The sequence below is a fragment of the Heptranchias perlo genome, chromosome 40 (assembly GCF_035084215.1).
Source record: "Heptranchias perlo isolate sHepPer1 chromosome 40, sHepPer1.hap1, whole genome shotgun sequence".
Taxonomy (NCBI): domain Eukaryota; kingdom Metazoa; phylum Chordata; class Chondrichthyes; order Hexanchiformes; family Hexanchidae; genus Heptranchias; species Heptranchias perlo.
Window position 1 is genome coordinate 7,356,047 of NC_090364.1, and position 20,107 is coordinate 7,376,153.

Genomic DNA, 20,107 nt, shown 5'->3' on the forward strand with positions numbered 1-20,107 from the left:
AGCGGGACAGAGTGGGTTAGTGATGGAGGTGACGGTATCGGAGAGCGGGACAGAGTGGGTTAGTGATGGAGGAGATGGTATCGGAGAGCGGGACAGAGTGGGTTAGTGATGGAGGAGCTGGTATCAGAGAGCGGGACAGAGTGGGTTAGTGATGGAGGTGACGGTATCGGAGAGCGGGACAGAGTGGGTTAGTGATGGAGGAGATGGTATCGGAGAGCGGGACAGAGTGGGTTAGTGATGGAGGAGATGGTATCGGAGAGCGGGACAGAGTGGGTTAGTGATGGAGGAGATGGTATCGGAGAGCGGGACAGAGTGGGTTAGTGATGGAGGAGATGGTATCGGAGAGCGGGACAGACTGGGTTAGTGATGGAGGAGATGGTATCGGAGAGCAGGTCAGACTGGGTTAGAGGAAAAGACGCGAATAACACAGGAGTGATAATTATCTGGCTTCCCTGGGCTCCAAGCTCACACTGCACCGTCAACCGCAACACAGCGGAGAGGGATCACCTACCCGCTATCAGTACATCCATCACCAAACCCACTGTCTCACTCTCCAGAACCAGTCAATGAATGAGAACTTCCCATCGCGCTGACCGAGGGAGACCATCATTCTGTTTATGCAAAGCGAACTCAAACCTCGCTCCCGACGGGTAAGGGACAGTATTCGAATCAGCATCCCAATACAACTTGGGAAAGAGGGGAGAATAACTGAGGAAATTGGGGATTAAAAGAAACAGGTAGAGAATAAACATTTAGTTTTGTGAAGGACACACTGGTTTGAATTAAAAATCTTTAAAAAGACGGATTGTGTTAATTGATGGGCAGAGTCCGACCTAAACTACGCTGAAAATATCGCTCGACAGAAAACTGTGTTTTGTTTTTAAAAGAAGAAAACTTGTCCATGGTTTTAATGTAGTGGTATTTTTTTTTTTTTAAATACAGCTCCTTCTCACCCCCTTCCCCAGGCCATTCCCTGCTCAGCCCCAGATCAGGAACTGAAACCGTTCTCTCTGTCGCAGCCTCGTCACCCAGTGCGGCCGCTGCCCCCCGCGCCCCCGTACATTAACGCACCGCCACGAGGGAGCGCCGAGGCAGTTAGTGAGCAGGTTAGTAACGGTCCCCCTCTCGTTCAGGCCGAGATTCCCTCCGCCAACCGCGCCCCCCCCCCACCTCGCAGAAAAGCCCCTCACTTGCCCCCCCGCCCTCCCTAACGTATCGACACCTTTCAGTACTCTGAGAGAAGGTCAGGACCGGGCCGTACGGGCGTATCGAAGGGTGAAAGAGAAAGAAAAGAAGCCGTTCACACGCTTAACAATGTTTCGCACTGAAATCACCACACAGCAACTGAAACAAAAAATAAATTCCCGGTGAAGTAGTTAGCGGGCGTCTGGCGTCCTCGGACACGCCGAGCCTCAGCGACTGTCGCGTCCTGCGTGAGAGAGGGGGCGATCGGATCGGACGGAGCGTCCGGCATTGGAGCGGGGCAGGGGGGGGGGGAGGGGAGGGAGGGAGAGAAGTGAGGGGGAAGGGTGCGAAGTTGGGGAGGAATGGAGGTGGGGAGAAGAGAGGAGAGAGAGGACAGCCCAGGCAGTCTCTTGCGCTCCCTGGTGTCACGCGCACTGCTGCTGCACCTGTGTGAGGAGTTCGCTGAATGAGTCAAACAGTTTCTCAAGCCAAGCCACGTTCCGCATGCACTGCTGCACAATTTCCTCCTGACCCAGGTCCTCGTTCACTTCCGACAGCGTATCTGTCTGCGAGAGAACGCAAGCACAAACACAAAAAAAATGAGGTTCGTTTATACCATCACCCGTTCCGCGGGACTGGATTCCCTCAAAAAACAACAATGAATCACGGGGCGGAGTTTTTCCGCTGGACTTAAAACCGTTCATTTCTTTGTCGTCTGGGTCCTGGTGTGACGAATCAGGGAGATTTCGATATCGTTTTAGGGTGCGCTCTCGCCTCTTGGGAGTCGGAAGGTTGAGGGTTCAAGTCCCACTCCAGAGATTTGAGCACATAATCCAGGCCGACGCTCCCAGTGCGGTACAGAGGGAGTGCTGCACTGTCGGAGCTGCCGTCTTTCGGATGAGACGTTAAACCGAGGCCCCGTCCGCCCTCTCAGGTGGACGTAAAAGATCCCATGGCACTATTTCAAAGAAGAGCAGGGGAGTTCTCCCCGGTGTCCTGGCCAATATTTATCCCTCAACCGACATCACTAAAAAAAACATTATCTGCTCATTATCACATTGCTGTTTGTGGGATCTTGCTGTGCGCAAATTATCTGCCCGGTTTCCTACATTACAACAGTGACCACACTTCAAAGGTACTTCATTGGCTGTGAAGCGCTTTGGGACGTGCTGAGGTTGTGAAAGGCGCTATATAAATGCAAGTCTTTCATTCGCTTCTTTCTAAGGGATCTTGAAGGGAATCTCATATTTGGGGCAAAGGCAGCTAATACACAAAACTGGCCAGACCAATCAGCATTTTTAATGAGAAACGGATGGTTTTATTTATTTATTTCATTGCCTTTGTTCAAAAAGCTGCCTTGTGGCTATTTGAAAGGTCAAGCTAAGGTAGGAGTTGCATTTATATAGCACCTTTCATGTCCTCGGGATGTCCCAAAACGCTTTACAGCCAATGAGGTGCAGTCACTGTTGTAATGTAGGAAACGCGGCAGACAATTTGCGCACAGCAAGATCCCACAAACAGCAATGTGATCATCTGTTTTACTGTTGGTTGAGGGATAAATATTAGTCAGGGCACCGGGGAGAACTCCCCTGCTCTTCTTTGAATAGAGCCGTGAGATCTTTTACATCCAACTGAGGCGGGGGGCAGACGGGGGCCTGAGTGGGACTTGAACCCACAACCTTCTGGCTCAGAGGCGAGATGACACCTTGCAATTTATGCAGATTGACACAGTGGAACAGACAAACGTACACTCTGACTGATGAACCATTAAGGACAACGTAAGGTGACGGTGATGTCGAGACATCAGCAGCTCACGTCACAAGGTATGAGATCCTTTTATGCTCCCAGTTTATTTTTTTTGACTTCAAACGAACGACATGAAAAAAAATCTCCACAGCATAAATCACAGCTCGATCACTCCTGCCTTTGATTCTGGCCACAGAACCGAATCCTGTTTGTATTGTAAATGCACATTATCCAGTCACGACATCACATCGTAAAAGTCCATTTCATCTAAAGGCCCTGTCCGCTTATCAAACGGCATAAAATTATGTGCCAGAAAACATAGTAGCTTTGCTGTGCCTCATTGCTTTTATGCATCATTGTAAAAATTCCAATTAAGCATTAGCCTATTTGTATTGGTCTGATGACGTGGTATTGTCTGCTCTTCAAAGGAACGAGATTTGTGGTGCGCATCCTCCATGATTTCTGTTAGTTAACCGTTAATCCCCAGGCACAGTATCTCATATATGGCACTGATTATGGTGCTGGTTTCGAGTCACAGGATACCCGATCCGTTTTGCACCGAAAGCTCAAAGTATTACACCCGGTTTAATTTTTTTAATCTCACGATAGTGCTTTCAAAAACTCTTCTCCACTTCATTGTTGCTAGGGCAGCCATTTTGTAACCAGCCCCCAGAGAGCCAGGCTATGCCTGAGTGCAATTTCAAGAAGCATCTATTTTTAATGAAAATAAATTCACGATTTAAAAAAATACAATCTAAATAAGCTACTGAGGAAACGATCCCTGCTGCTGGGAAAATGTCAAGGATAAAATTCCCAAGTGATTCCCACAGTTTTAAAAGCCTGAGTTAGGCCTCGGTTAAAGCCAACCTGGCTGTTCCCCGGGGGCTGGTGTGAATTTTTTTATCAATGAATCTCCCTGCAGTGTTTAAGTGCCCCCTGGTGGCCTGCTCAATAATGGCAAGGGGGAGGAAGGCAGGACGATGGCTGGAATTAGAGGGAGGCCATCCAGATCTCCCTCGATCTGGGGGCAGAAGTTATGCTGCAGCTATACAAAACCCTGGTTAGACCGCACCTGGAGTACTGTGAGCAGTTCTGGCCACCGTACCTTTGGAAGGACATATTGGCCTTGGAGGGAGTGCAGCGCAGGTTTACTGGAATGATACCCGGACTTCAAGGGTTAAGTTACGAGGAGAGATTACACAAATTGGGGTTGTATTCTCGAGAGTTTAGGGGTGATCTGATCGAAGTTTGTAAGATATTAAGGGGAACGGATAGGGTGGATAGAGAGAAACTATTTCCACTGGTTGGGATTCCAGGAGTAGGGGGCACAGTCTAAAAATTAGAGCCAGACCTTTCAGGAGCGAGATTAGAAAACATTTCTACACACAAAGGGTTGTAGAAGTTTGGAACTCTCTTCCGCAAACGGCAATTGATACCAGCTCAATTGCTAAATTTAAATCTGAGATAGATAGCTTTTTGGCAACCAAAGGTATTAAGGGATATGGGCCAAAGGCAGGTATATGGAGCTCGATCACAGATCAGCCATGATCTTATCAAATGGCGGAGCAGGCACGAGGGGCTGAATGGCCTACTCCTGTTCCTATGATCAAAATATGATCCGACTTCAAACTAAAGGTCCATGTATTTGTTTTTAATAAACTATTTGTTCTTGGGATGTGGTGAGGCATTATTTATTGCCCTGCCCTGGGAGCATTAACAATCAACCAGATAGTGTGGACCAGAGTCACATGTAGGCCAGACTGTAATGGGGTATCAGGTTACCTTCCCTGAAGGAATGAGTTGTTTTTTTAAAAAAAGCATCCGGCAGCTTTTAATGCTCATTTTCTGGTGCCAGCTCCAACAATCAACCACATTGATAGAATTCAATTTTGCAACTAGCCTTGGTGGGATTTGAACCTGCAACCTCTGGCTTACAGTGCTATAACCACTGCACCACCATTACCGTACCCTCCAACTGGGTTTATGACGCGGTTCACTCTTTTTTTTTGATCATACATCTCATTCCTGATTGCTCTCCAAAAGACACAGGTTTTAACAAGAAGCTCACACCATGGGCTGGTGCCTCACTGGTATCAAACCACCCCTCAAATCTTAATTGTGGCAGGGTGCTGAACGGATGAGGCCACTCGGCCCATCGAGCCTGCTCTACTGACTGGATACCAATGAGAGTCGCCCCCACGGGGGGCACTCTCACCAGTCTCACCCCCAACTACGGAACGCCACCGGGCAGGAGGCCTGGGGGACTGAGGGCCCGGCCCTTTCATAGAATCATACAGCACAGAAGGAGGCCATTCAGCCCATCATGCCTGTACTTTGAAAGAGTTACCAATTAATCCTACTCCTCCCTGCTCTTTCCCTATCGCCCTGCAAATTTCTCCTTTTCAAGTATTTATCCAATTCCCTTTTGAAAGTTATGACTGAATCTGCTTCCACCGCCCTTTCAGGCAGTGCATTCCAGATCATAACAACTCGCTGCATAAATAAAATTCTCCTCGTCTCCCCTCTGGCCGATTATATTTAAATCTGTGTCCTCTGGTTACCGACCCTCCCGCCAGTAGCAACAAATTCATCTTATTTACTCCATCAAAACCCATTCATGATTTTGAACACCACGATTAAATCTCCCCTTGACCCCCTCTGCTCTAAAGGAGAACAATCCCAGCTTCTCCAGTCTCTCCGGGTAATTGAGGTGGGTAAAGGGGTGAGACAATTCGAGAGGGGGGGGGGAAATAATAAGAATGGACCAATGTTGCATATAGAAGGAGTGAAAAATATATCAAAATGGAAGGGAAGCTGGCTCACCTGCTCCTTACAGTGCAGTAATGTGTGGTACTTGTAGTGGTGGAGGGAGTGAAACAAAGTGTAAAACTGCGACTTCTCCGCCTCGACTTGGAAGTCCTGGAAAACAAGCACAAGAAAAGTCTCACGGGGGAACACAATATGAGGATTACCATCCACTGCAAACTCAACAGGAACACTTCTCCCATTGAATACAAACCTACAAAATTGACAGGCAGGAAAAGGCCATCTGGTCCATCAAGCCTGTCCCACACCTCACTATGGCTGGAGCATCCTGACTAAACATTTCCCCCCCCCCCACCTCCTCCTACTCCCCCGCCACCCCCCTCCCCCTCCCAGCATGTAATCTGGAGAGGCAGAAAAAAAAAAACAGGGCCAATAAGGGAAGAGATACTCTGGGAAATCGCTCTCCGACCACTTCAGGCAATCGAAACCAGTCTGGGAGTTTCTTTCACACGGACCAAGTGTTATCCATAAAGACACTTGCCCCAATCAGGAACAGGTCCAACCCCCCAGTACCTTTCCGTAGCCAATACTTGTGCGTGTACAGGTGGTAAACAGAGTGTTATCACCCTTAGCAAATGATGCCGAGGTTTGTGTTCATTTGCCGCAAAGCCTCCAAATAAAGTGTGAGCAATGGTCTGGGTTTTGCTGAAGAGGACGACAAGCTGTGTTGAACAAGTAATCCCCTGGACCATTCGATATCTGAATGTTCCACTGCCGTGTGCAGCACTCACTCACCTGTACCCCAAAAAATGCTCATTTATTCATAGCCCCTCTCTTTCTTCCAAATTTTCTCCCCCCTCCTCCTTTTTATTGGGCGAGGGCTAGGGATCAAAGGCAGGTAAATAGAGTCGAGGCATAATCTGGATGAATTGAGTGGAACAGGCTCGAGGGGCTGAACGGCCTCCTCCTGTTCCTAACTTCCAGCGTAACTGCACTGACTCTTGTAATGGGTACGATTCCACAGGTACCGGTCCGTCCTCTGGTGTCTCAGCCAGGTGGCCATGCGGAAGAGTGACGGCCGGCCAGCTATTCGACATTAGGAGCATCACAACCAATCTCCAGTGCCACCGTCCTCACCCAACGCCCTACTTTCCAGCAAAAAAAGGGGGTCGCGGTGTAGAGCAATCTGACTCCGCATCTGGGACCTCCTGATCTTTAGGGCATCAAGAGGCACTTTTACACTCAATACCCACCCGAACCAGGGGTGGGGGGCTTGCCTTACCTGTGGCCGCGGTACATTCTTCTTCAGCTGGTTCAGCGTCTTCCTGTTATAGGGCGTGCCGGCCACTTTTAGCTTCACAGAGCAGGTGGGGTTATCCTTGCGCTCCCCCTCGCAATCCTCGACAACGAGCTGAGGGAACGTCTGCAAACCCTCCTGCAACACGCCCGAAACACGGTCAAAATATACGACATAGGACTGACCCGACAACACTGATTTAATTCTTTCTTTCCTCAGTATGGAGGCACACAATACAGTTTAGTTGTGTTCAATATATTACATAGAATGTACGGTACAGAAACAGGCCATTCGGCCCAACAGGTCCGTGCTGGTGTTTATGCTCCACGCAAGCGTCTTCCCTCCCTACTTCATCTAACCCCATCTGCATATCCTTCTATTCCTTTCTCCCTCATGTGTTTATCCAGCTTCCCCTTAAATGCATCTACGCTATTCACCTCAACTGTTCCTTCTGGTAGCGAGTTCCACATTCTCACCACTCTCTGGGTGAAGAAGTTTCTCCTGAATTCCCTATCGGATTTACTAGGGACTATTTTATATTTATGGCCCCTAGTTCTGGTCTCCCCCGCAAGTGGAAACATATTCTCTACGTCTACCCCATCAAAACCCTTTCACAATCTTAAAGTCCTCTATCAGGTCACCCCTCAGTCTTCTCTTTTCTGGAGAAAAGAGCCCCAGCCTGTTCAATCTTTCCCGATAGGTATAACCTCTCAATTCTGGTTTCATCCCGGTAAATCTTCTTTGCACCTTCTCCAGTGCCTCTGCATCCTTTTTATAATATGGAGACCAGAACTGTGCACAGTACTCCAAGTGTGGTCTAACCAAGATTCTATACAAGTTTAACATAACTTCTCTGCTTTTCAATTCTATCACTCTAGAAATGAACCCCAGTGCTTGGTTTGCCTTATTAACCTGCTTTTAGTAATTTGTGTATCTGTACCCCCAAATCCCTCTTCTCTTCTACCCCATTTAGACTCTTATTATCCAAGAAGTATGTGGCCTCCTTATTCTTCCTACCAAAAGATAATACCTCACACTTACTGTAATACCTCACTCACAGTGGATTGTGCCCCTGAATCATATGTGCAGTGTCCCGCTCCCACCAGCAGTGCCTATGAGTTTGTCACCTGGCTTGACAGTATACAGTAGGTAAAGAACAAACTTACGTTTACTTAATCCCTTATCAGGTATTCCCAAAAGCACGTCCAACTTTAGGAAGGATGGCTAGGCCTCGGAGAGGGAGCAGAGGTGATTTATTAGACTGTTACCAGGGATGAGGGACTTGAGTTATGTGGAAAGTTAAGGGGAGATTTGATAGAGGTGTTCAAAATTACGAGGGGTTCTGATAGAGTAAATAAGGAGAAACTGTTTCCTGTGGCAGAAGGGTCGGTAACCAGAGGATGCAGATTTAAGATAATTGGCAAAAGAACCAGAGAGGAGATGAGAATTTTTTTTTAAGGCAGCGAGTTGTTATGATCTGGAACGCACTGCCTGAAAGGGCGGTGGAAGCAGATTCAATAGTAACTTTCAAAAGGGAATTGGATGAACACTTGAAGAGGAAAAATTTGCAGGGCTCTGGGGAAAGAGCAGGGGGGAGTGGGACTAATTTCTTTCAAAAAGTAGCACAGACATGATGGGCCGAATGGCCTCCTTCTCTGCTGCTCTATCATCCTACGATTCTAATTCTATCACATCTCTTGCCCGTGTTCTCGTTTCCTGGATCCAGGCGCACTGCCTGCTTTTCTCCGGTTGCTCCGACTGTCCGCCCCTCCCCCTCTCCAATTCCCACCCAATTCCGCCACCCCCCCCACAAATTCCGCCTCCCCCCCCCCTGCCCACTGCTCCATGGGTGCTGGCACCCCACCTGAGTGGACATCTATCACGTGCGAGCATAGGCAGCGAGTGTCACCGGGCTATCCGACTGTGGAGGGCATCACAGCCGAGGCTGATCCTGTCCCCCGCCTGATATCTGTACTTTCCATCAGGAGCCAAGTGGATGGCGGTCAGGATCCCTGGTTGATTTTTCTCCCCCTCCCCAGCCCGGGAGCACAAGAGGCCAAACATAACTTCCCAATCGCTGACACAAGCCAACAGGAATCGTCACCAACACCTCCATTTTAAAATTCCCATCCTTGTTTTCAAATCCCTCCATGGCCTCGCCCCCTCCCTATCTCTGTAACCTCCTCCAGCCCCACAAACCCTCCGAGATCTCTGCGCTCCTCCAATTCCGGCCTCTTGCGCATCCCCCGATTTTCATCGCTCCACCATTGGCGGCCGTGCCTTCAGCCGTCTAGGCCCTAAGCTCTGGAAACCCCCCCCGAAACCTCTCCGCCTCTCTCTCCTCCTTTAAGACACTCTTTAAAACCTACCTCTTTGACCAAGCTTTTCTGTCCTAATGTCTCCTTCTTTGGCTCGGTGTCGCCAGACAGGAGGGTTCCCTCCCAGTCGGGGAACACTTCAGCAGTCAAGGACATTCAGCCACCGATCTTCGGGTTAAGCGTTCTCCAAGGCGGCCTTCGAGACACACGACAACGCAAAATCGTCGAGCAGAAATTGATAGCCAAGTTCCGCACCCATGAGGACGGCCTCAACCGGGATCTTGGGTTCATGTCACGCTACACGTAACCCCACCAGCAAAAAAAATTATCTGTTTTTAATACAACTGGTCATTCTCTCTCTTTCTCTGCCTTTCGGGTGTTTCTCTCTCTCTCTCTCTCGCTCTGTCTTTGTGTTATGACCGCTTGTGTACTCAGTAGTTTGGGATGTAATGTTTCTCTGTCTGAACACCATTCACTCCTTTGATTATCTCTCTGCCGAGGTGTGATAACAGGCAGTTGGAAAGATTATCTGTAATCACCAGGCATTGTTCTCTGACTATATATGCTGTGCATTTACGGAATCCTACACTCACCTGACGAAGGAGGAAAGCTCCGAAAGCTTGTGATTCCAAATAAAGCTGTTGGACTATAACCTGCTGTGCGACTCCTTACATTTGTCCACCCCAGTCCATCACCGGCATCTCCACGTCACAATATTTTGTCTGATTACGCTCCTGTGAAGCGCCTTGGGCCGTTTCACTGCGTTAAAGGCGCTATATAAATGCATGATGTTGTAGTCTCTAAAGTTCTGTTCCACCCTGAGAGCAGTGCATTTAGCAACTGAGTCATCAGGGCCCTCAGTACTGATCTGTTTGACGTGAACCTCAACACCAGAACAACATCAGGAATGAGCACTGAGACTTAGGCTTTACGTATTAAACTTTAGGCAAATAGCAGTGAGAGCCGGTACCTGGATTGGGGAGCTGAGAGAGACCCGTTTTGTCACTCGTTTCTTGTGTTCTGTTAAAATGCCGTCGATCTTCTTCATGGTTGGTAAATAAAGTTCGTCTGCAGCAAGAAGCAAAGCTTTAAATCAGCAGCGATCGACAATTCCAGAGGCAGATTCACTCAGCAGCATTTTCAGAAACTTTAACAAACTTTTCTTCTAGACATAGAATTTCATTCAGCACACGGTGGAGTGAACCAGAGGAAGGGAGGGATCAGGATGCAAAGAGTGAATAAGGCGCAGAGATCGAGCGGGAGGTAGAAAGGGGCGAGGGGAGGGGGAGAAAGGGGCGAGGGGAGGGGGAGAAAGGGGCGAGGGGAGGGGGAGAAAGGGGCGAGGGGAGGGGGAGAAAGGGGCGAGGGGAGAAAGGGGCGAGGGGAGGGGGAGAAAGGGGCGAGGGGAGGGGGAGAAAGGGGCGAGGGGAGGGGGAGAAAGGGGCGAGGGGAGGGGGAGAAAGGGGCGAGGGGAGGGGGAGAAAGGGGCGAGGGGAGGGGGAGAAAGGAGCGAGGGGAGGGGGAGAAAGGAGCGAGGGGAGGGGGAGAAAGGAGCGAGGGGAGGGGGAGAAAGGAGCGAGCGGGGGGGGGAGAAAGGGGCGAGGGGAGGGGGAGAAAGGGGCGAGGGGAGGGGGAGAAAGGGGTGAGCGGGGGGGGGAGAAAGGGGCGAGGGGAGGGGGAGAAAGGGGCGAGGGGAGGGGGAGAAAGGGGCGAGGGGAGGGGGAGAAAGGGGCGAGGGGAGGGGGAGAAAGGGGCGAGGGGAGGGGGAGAAAGGGGCGAGGGGAGGGGGAGAAAGGGGCGAGGGGAGGGGGGGAGAGAAAGGAGCGGGGGGGGGGGGGAGGAAGGAGCGGGGGGGGGCGGGGGGAGAGAAAGGAGCGAGGGGGGGCGGGGGGAGAGAAAGGAGCGAGGGGGGGCGGGGGGAGAGAAAGGAGCGAGGGGGGGCGGGGGGAGAGAAAGGAGCGAGGGGGGGGGGGAGAGGAAGGAGCGGGGGGGGAGAGAGAAAGGAGCGAGGGGGGGGCGGGGGGAGAGAAAGGAGCGAGGGGGGGCGGGGGGAGAGAAAGGAGCGAGGGGGGGCGGGGGGAGAGAAAGGAGCGAGGGGGGGCGGGGGGAGAGAAAGGAGCGAGGGGGGGCGGGGGGAGAGAAAGGAGCGAGGGGGGGGGAGAAGAGAAAGGAGCGAGGGGGGGGGGGAGAGGAAGGAGCGGGGGGGGGAGAGAGAAAGGAGCGAGGGGGGGCGGGGGGAGAGAAAGGAGCGAGGGGGGGCGGGGGGAGAGAAAGGAGCGAGGGGGGGCGGGGGGAGAGAAAGGAGCGAGGGGGGGGGGGGGGGGGGAGAGAAAGGAGCGAGGGTGGGGGGGGAGAGAAAGGAGCGAGGGGGGGGGGAAAGGACCGGGGGGGGGGGGGGGGAAGAGAAAGGAGCGAGGGGGGAGGGGAAAGAGAGAGAAAGGAGCGAGCGGGGAGGGGGAGAGAAAGGAGTGAGGGGAGGGGGAGAGAAAGGAGTGAGGGGAGGTGAAAGGACCGGGGGGGGGGGGGGGGGGAGGGGAGGGGAGAGAATGGAGCGAGGGGAGGGGGAGAATGAAGTAGGGAGAAGAGGAAATAATTGGAATGGAATAAAGCTGAGTATCTCACTCAAAAAGTTTGTGAGATTATTTGAAGTCCTACCATTGTTGGCCTCGATAGTCTCGATCATGGCCGGGTCGAGTGCAGCACTGACCAGTAACTCAATGTAACTCTTGTACATCTCCTTCATTGCCCGTGTGTTCAGGATGCGTCCAGTGGGGATACGTTCTGCAGCACAGGGGAGAACACTCATGGTTAACCCCTTCCCTTTTTAAAAGATTTATACACGCCGTCAATACATTAAAAATCTTACATCCCTGTGCACTTTCTGATTGCATCCTTAATTCCATTTGTCATATTTTGGATCAACTTTTGCCCCCCACCCCAGTATAAATTCCAGTGCCCACTGTATCATTGTCCGCTCCTGCAATTAGTGTGTCAGCCCGAGATGTGCAGCAAATGCACCAACACTGTAAAATCTAAGCTGTTTGCGAATGCAATGGACTGTCTGGAATTCCAGCCGTGCTCAGTGATTTATTTGCTGTTCCAAAATCCGTTTACTGCGTTTACTTTGTACAAATGATCCCGAGGGGGAGATTATTTTTGCAGCAGCTGAGAAACAATCAAGAAATTAACGGACTCTTGGACTGGTTATTAGCTCTGATCACGCACGAGGTCCACAGATCTGCAGATAGTGCACAGCTCCAATTTACTTAAAAGCATCGCTGTACAGTGCCTCTCCCTCGTACTGACCCATTCACCCCCTCCGGTGAGTTTGGCACAGTGTCGAAATGGCATTCACAAGCCTACAACTCTCATCGAGCCTTCGTAAGAAATAGGAGCAGGAGGAGGCCATTCAGCCCCTCGAGCCTGCTCCGCCATTCAATCAGATCATGGCTGATCTTCTACCTCAACGCCATTTTCCTGCACCATCCCCATATCCCTTGATGCCTTTAATATCTAGAAATCTATCGATCTCTGTTTTGAATGTACTCAATGACTGAGCCTCCACAGCCCTCTGGGGTAGAGAATTCCAAAGATTCACCACCCTCTGAGTGAAGAAATTTCTCCTCATCTCAGTCCTAAATGGCCGACCCCTTTAGTCTGGTGCAAATTGTCAATCGCACTCAGAGAGGCTGTAAGATGGTGGGTGTGGGAATGAGATTTTACACTCGGATGGGTGGGCGAGGGGGGTTGAAGTATTTTATTGGGCTAATGTACATGCAATTTTACTCTGCAACATAACCCATGTTATACCTGCCCTGGGAGTGTTTGATGGGACAGTGTAGAGGGAGCTTTACTCTGTATCTAACCCGTGCTGTACCTGCCCTGGGAGTGTTTGATGGGACAGTGTAGAGGGAGCTGTACTCTGTATTTAACCCATGCTGTACCTGCCCTGGGGGTGTTTGATGGGACAGTGTAGAGGGAGCGTTACTCTGTATCTAACCCGTGCTGTACCTGCCCTGGGAGTGTTTGATGGGACAGTGTAGAGGGAGCTTTACTCTGTATTTAACCCATGCTGTACCTGCCCTGGGAGTGTTTGATGGGACAGTGTAGAGGGAGCTTTACTCTGCATCTAACCCGTGCTGTACCTGCTCTGGGAGTGTTTGGGAGTAGAACTGGATCCCAAAAGTGGAAAGTACTCCAATCTCCCCCGATCTCTGACCTCCAAAATATTCTCCCCCAAAAAAATCCAAATGGAAAGACCCAGCAGTCAACATAACACAAGGCGGAGAGCAAACAAACGAAGACCCTCACCCTCTTCACTCTGTTGGTTTGGCGTCGAGTCCGATTCTGAAGACGAGGCAACCTCTTTCAGCCATTTTTTCCTCTTTTTCGGAGGGGGTTCGGCCTTGGCTTTGGATGGTCTCTGTTTGGGTTTCGGTGCCGGGCGAGCTGGTGGCTCTGGTTTAACCACAACCGGGACCCGGTTCGGAGTGGTCTTAGTCTGGCTCTGCCGCCTGAAGCACCAAACGTGACAAGTTAGCGCCATTAAAAAAAAAAATCAATAAAGTGACATTACAGATAAGAGACTCTAAACCCCTCAACCCTGTCAGGGCAAAGTTCATTGGGATCTCAGGCAGGCTGAGAGTTGAGGGGGGAGGGCCTATTTCTCCACTTCACCGGGCTGGGAAGGAGGGCTAAAGATCAGCCAGCATTCCCATTCCTGATCCAGTGACTCCGGCTGTGGACACTCCGATCGAGGCCTCCAACTCCCACACTACCGTTAAAGGTACCAGCTCTCAACCGCGAGGCCCCACCCACAACCTGGGGCCTACCATCACGAGTTGCTCACCCGGAGATTGCTGGACCCCCGTTATTTTCAATATCCCTTTAAATATTCTTTCTTAGAAAGAGAAAGCTTCAACGAGCGTTAATGCCAGCGGTGCCCGTACCTCAGCGACTGCTGCGGCCTGTGCCAGGGCTTCTTGGAACACACTCGGACGTAGTCCTTCTTGTTCACGTTCTCCAGGAACTTAACGTAGAGACGCTGGTATTCGTTTTTCGCGTGGCCAAAGTATCCGAGGTACTGAAACAGGAACAAAAAAAAAAGAGACGAAAGGTCAGGGTGTGTGACCTCCTGTTGCTCAGCAACTGTTTACTATAAAGGAGGCTGAACGTCCACTCGTTACCCCCCCCCCCCCTTCTGCTGCGTCCGCACTCGGAGGGGGGCAGGAAGCCATTTTGGAAACCCCAGCATACAGTTAAGCGAGGCTTTTCCTTTTTGGTTTGCAAACCTCACCGTGAAATCTGCTCGCAGGCCTCTTAAACTTTCCTTTCCTTCTTCAATAATCGCTCTCGGGATGCGGGCGTCGCTGGCAGGGCCGGCATTTATTGCCCACCCCACCCCCCACCCCAGTTGCCATGGATACAGCTGAGCTGCTTCCTGCGTTACTTCAGAAGGCAGTTAAGAGTCAGCCGTGTTGGCGTGGGACGGGAGTCACATATAGGCCCAGGCCGGGTGAGGATGGCAGGTTTCCTTCCATAAAGTGAACCAGCCAGGTCCCACCAAAAGCAAAAGGGATGAATGGCCAGTTAATCTGATTTTGGTGACGTTGGTTGAGGGACAATTGTTGACCAGGGAACCCAAACACCCCTGGTTACTTCTTAGAAATAGTGTCATGAAATCTTTATCATCTAGCTGAATTCAGGCTTGAGCGTCTCACCTGAAAGACGGCACCTCCAACAATGCAGCACTCCCTCGGCACTGCACTCTAGTGTCAGCCTGGATTAGGTGCAGGAGCGGGACTTCGAGAGGCAATTAGGTCGCAACTCGTGGTTAGGGAGGGAGGTGCACGAATGGACCCAGTGCTCTTTTCTGGCTCTTGCCCGTCCCTAGTTGCCCTAGTAGGACATTAGAGCCAACCAAGTAGTGTGGGACTGGGCTCGTATGTAGGCCAGGAAGGGGGTGACAGGTTCCCTTCCCTAACGGCAATTGATACTAGCCCAATTCCTAAATTTAAATCTGAGATGGATAGCTTTTTGGCAACCAAAGGTATTAAGGGATATGGGCCAAAGGCAGGTGCATGGAGTTAGATCACAGATCAGCCATGATCTTATCAAATGGCGGAGCAGGCACGAGGGGCTGAATGGCCTACTCCTGTTCCTATGAAGGACGTTATTGAACCCGTTGGGTTGCTACGACAACATGGACAGCTTTCCTGGCGCCAAACCACAAATTAGATTGGCCAGAGATTTATTGAATTCAGTTGCGCAAACTGCCTTGGCAGGATTTGAACTCATGACCTCTGTGCTGCTAGCCCAGGACCACAACCGCTAGGCCGCCGTAACCCGTGGCGGACATTTCTGATTACCCGCTTGTCGAATTCTTCTCAGCCTTCCAGAAGGGAGGGCTGTAAACAAAGTTTCCCCGGAAGAGATTCAAGTAAATAAAAAATATCAGCGAAATAACTTTTCAGGTCGGCTCCAGGCAGCCAGAGAAGCCTTGGGCCTAGCGCGCCCTTTGCCCGCAGTAATCGCCTTCCTTACTTTGCTGGTCGCACAGAACTGCCGCTGTCCATCCCTGATCTCCGGGGTAAACTTCTGCAGTAAGGCCTTCTGCACTCGCCAGATGGGAGGAGGCTCTCGTCCTGCCTGCATAGCAAGCTGTGTGTGGGAGGGGGGGAAAAAAACACAGACCAATCACCGTTCAGGCATCATTAGGGTCGCCAACTCCCGGTTGGACGTATTCCTGGAGGTTTCATGACTTGACCCAACTGCCCAATTAATCAAACAGCCTCTCTTCCCAGCTCCAATATTTCTACAATTAATAAATTGTATTAGTTCTCCCCGGGCGTTTGCTCACAGCAGTGTCCAGGAGATTAATCTGCAATTCCTGGAGACGGCTGCGACTAACTCATCGATTTTCCACTTGTTGCCCCGGATTTTCCACTCCCCGTTTCTCCTGAAGGCAACGACTCATGTAGGGGTACAGTCCCCCCCTTAACCCTCCCAAATCCGGGCTGCTCTCCCCAATAACTTGTCCAAGCAGGCAGTGATGCCTCCTACGGCTGAATATCCCACCAGGACCCACCGTCCGGGTTCACCCGCGACGAATGGCGGCCAGCGTTCGGTGCCAGCGCCAATATTCCAGCAAGAGGCGGCACCTTCAGGAGAGGAATTTACAGGAACAGGCCATTCGGCCCATCCATCTCTCTGTAATCAACCACATCCTTCAATCCCCTTCGCTCTCCACAATCTCATCCAAATGCCTCTTGAAACCATTAACACCGTTGGTTTCAACGACCTTCCCTCCTTCCACATCTCGATTACTCCTTGGGTGAAAAGGTTCCTCCCGACCTTGTTTTAAGCGCCTCATTTGTAACTTGGGTCCCTTGATAATTGAACCTTTCACCTCAGTGTCAGAGTCACCTGGGTGAATTTAGCAGATTCCCTTCATACGTCTTGGAAACTTCAATTAGATTATCTTCTTTTCCCAAGGGAAACCCAACTTTCCTTCTTCTTTTTCCTCATAACTTAAACTCCTGATACTCGGAATCATCCCCATTCTCACAATGTCCCTCCCATCATTAGAAGGCCTGAATTCCACATAATACCGCAGATGGTGGACTGTCCAATATCTGCATGCATTAATAATATAACTCTTTACATTTGTACTCTCATTCTTCTGTTAATGGGACCCAGCACCTCTTCTGCCTTTTCAACGCACGTGAACCGATGGTTTCACTGGTATATTAACTGCCCCTGATCACTTTCTTGACACAGTGGGTGCCGACTCCCTGCATTGCCTTCAAGAGGGAGTTGGGCTGGTTCCCCGACTGGGGCAGAGGCCGCATCATACAGAAGGTAAGTGGATTAGCTGGATCAATGTGATCTACTGGACTGGCTTCCATCACCTGAGGGGGTCGGAGAGAGACTTTCTAGATCTTATACTGCCCCCTTATCGGCCCTGTTATATTTTGCCTCTTCAGGATCATGACTGCGGGGGACGGAGGAAGTGTTTAGTCACGATGCTCCAGCTATCATGGTTGTGGGGCAGGCTTGATAGACCATCTGGGCTTTTCCTGCCTGTCATTTTCCTATGTGTCTAACACACAGCGACGCTGTGCATCTCATCCTTTGGTTCAGGTCCTTCTCAATCTGATTTAGTTTATTTGCCCTGCTTCCTATTTAAAGGAGGGGGGGGGGGGGGGGGGGGAGTAGACTGACACCCCCCATTGCTCACTGACTTACACTGACTCCCCGTCCTGCAACGCCCAGAATTTAAATTCTCGTTCTTGTTTTCAAATCCCTCCGTAGCCTCGCGCCCCCTCCCTATCTCTGTAACCTCCTCCAGCCCTACAACCCTCCGAGATCTCTGCGCTCCTCCAACTCTGGCCCCTCGCGCAGCCCCGATTTTCATCGCTCCGCCATTGGCGGCCGCGCCCTCAGCTGCCTGGGCCCTGAGCTCTGGAATTCCCTCCCTGAACCTCTCCGCCTCTCTCTCTCCTCCTTGAAGATGCTGCTTAAAACCTACCTCTTTGACCAAGCTTTTGGTCACCTGTCCTAATGCCCCCTTATCAAAAGCAAAATACAGCGGATGCTGGAAATCTGAAATAAAAACAGAAAATGCTGGAAAAGCTCAGCAGTTCTGACGAAAGGTCTTCGACCTGAAGCGTTAACTCTGTTTCTTTCTCCACAGATGCTGCCTGACTTGCTGAGTTTCTCCAGCATTTTCTGTTTTTATTTCTAATGTGGCTTGGTGTCAATTTTTGCCTGATTACGCGCCTGAGAAGCGCCTTGGGATGTTTTACTACGTCAAAGGCGCTATATAAATGCAAGTGATTGTTGTTGATATACTCCAGACCCAGCGCCAACACTCCCTGATAAACCCGACAACCATCAGTGCAACACTTGCTGACATACCCCAAATGCGGGTTGTTGTTCAACTGGGAGCCCGTTTTACCTTAAGCGCCTTGATGTCGTCGATTTTGACGACAAACTCGTCGCGCTCTCGGAAAACCCCTTCTCCGCTGCTCTCCTCGTTGTCTTCATCTGTGTCGCCGGAAATGGCGACCGAGTCCTGCTTCTTGGCCAGGTGCAGGGGCCTGTGCCACGGCTTCTTCGAGCAGATCCGCACGTAGTCTTTCTTGTTCACGTTCTCCAGAAACTTCACGTAGAGGCGCTGGTAATCATTCTTCACCTCATCCGGGTACTCGATGTACTGACGAGGAAGAAGCAAAGAATCTTTCACGGCTCGCAGACTAAAAAAAAATGTCATCGACCGTTTCAATGGACGCGGGGAAGTAACTGAACCTTCACCTCCACCACCTAGAAGGAACAAGGGCAGCAGGTGCACGGGAACACCACCACCTCCAAGTTCCCCTCCAGGTCACACACCATCCCGACTTGGAAATATATCGGCCGTTCCTTCATCGTCGCTGGGTCAAAATCCTGGAACTCCCTTCCTAACATCACTGTGGGAGAACCGTCACCACACGGACTGCAGCGGTTCAAGAAGTTGGCTCACCACCACCTTCTCAAGGGGCAACTAGGGATGGGCAATAACTGCCGGCCTTGCCAGCGACGCCCACATCCCGAGAATGAATTAAAACAAAAGTACAGATCCCAGAACTGTGCTGGGTTAGCAAACAGCACACCGCAGTCAAGCCTCAGCATCCATGGATTAGGGAAACGAAATTATCCAGGATTCCCGTTCCCGATCACTATCTGGTGATCCTTGCTGGAAAAGTGCGCACATGTAGATGTCAGCTGGTCTGCGATGGCTGCTATAGTTGAATACCCTGTTGACAGTCACTGCTTTGCTCATAGTTGGGGGAGGTACAAGAGGATGGCCCCTGATTGCAACACTGAGCATTTCCACCATGGAGAGGTTACCAGGTCCCAATGTCTGGAATTCCCTCCCTAAGCCCCTCCACATCCCTATCTGCCTTAAAATAAAGATATAACTTGCATTTATATACCTCAGGACGTCTCTAAGTATTTATAGCCAATAAAGTGCTTTTTTAAAGTCACTGTTGTAATAGCAGAGCACATAATCCAGGCCGACACTCCCGGTGCAGTACTGAGGGAGTGCTGCACTGTCGGAGGTGCCGTCTTTCAGATGAGACGTTGAACTGAGGCCCCGTCTGCCCTCTCAGGCGGAAGTAAAAGATCCCACGGCCACTATTTCGAAGAAGAGCAGGGGAGTTCTCCCCGGTGTCCTGGGCCAATATTTATCCCTCAACCAACATCAGTAAAAAAAAAAGCAGATTATCTGGTCATTATCTCATTACTGTTTGTGGGATCTTGCTGTGCGCAGATTGACTGCCGTGTTTCCTACATGACAACAGTGACAACACTTCAAAAGTACTTCATTGGCTGTAAAGCGCTTTGGGACGTCCTGAGATTGTGAAAGGCGCTATATAAATGCAAGTCTTTATTTTTCGCTTATCTTTTCCCTGCTCCTAACTAGTTATATGGAAGACCTCCCAGGGGCCTTCTTTCCAGGCTAGAAACAAGGGGGAGGGGAGCGAGCTTACCTGAGCACTGGAACAGAAGTGCCGCTGCCCGTCTCGCACCTCGGGCGTGAACTGCTGCAGCGAGGCCTTCTGCACGCGCCAAATCGGCGGAGGTTCATTTCCCACCTGCATAGCGAGCTGTGAAACAGGAAGTACATCCAGGGGTCAGCCACACACAACTTTGCCTCTCCGTCAATGCCACACTTGGGCTGCAGAAACAATTCTACACAACGCAAAAAAAAAAAAACCCCCGTCACCGACAGACACCGGGTCATAGAATC

General features: G+C 50.8%; 1 protein-coding gene across 1 annotated transcript in view; it reads right to left on the reverse strand.

The window, feature by feature from the left end:
* Positions 1–1,223: 1,223 nt before the first annotated feature.
* LOC137305629 (proline-rich protein 12-like) overlaps positions 1,224–20,107 on the reverse strand; it is a 58,953-nt gene continuing 40,069 nt past the window's right edge. Inside the window, exons 7-16 of the mRNA XM_067974506.1 lie at positions 19,848–19,964; positions 18,272–18,529; positions 15,856–15,972; positions 14,262–14,395; positions 13,624–13,826; positions 11,968–12,093; positions 10,283–10,380; positions 6,980–7,132; positions 5,755–5,850; positions 1,224–1,751 (exon numbers count right to left, since the gene is read on the reverse strand). Of these exons, the coding sequence (XP_067830607.1) occupies positions 1,611–1,751; positions 5,755–5,850; positions 6,980–7,132; positions 10,283–10,380; positions 11,968–12,093; positions 13,624–13,826; positions 14,262–14,395; positions 15,856–15,972; positions 18,272–18,529; positions 19,848–19,964 (1,443 nt within the window). The 3' untranslated portion in view covers positions 1,224–1,610. The remainder of the gene's footprint in view (positions 1,752–5,754; positions 5,851–6,979; positions 7,133–10,282; positions 10,381–11,967; positions 12,094–13,623; positions 13,827–14,261; positions 14,396–15,855; positions 15,973–18,271; positions 18,530–19,847; positions 19,965–20,107) is intronic.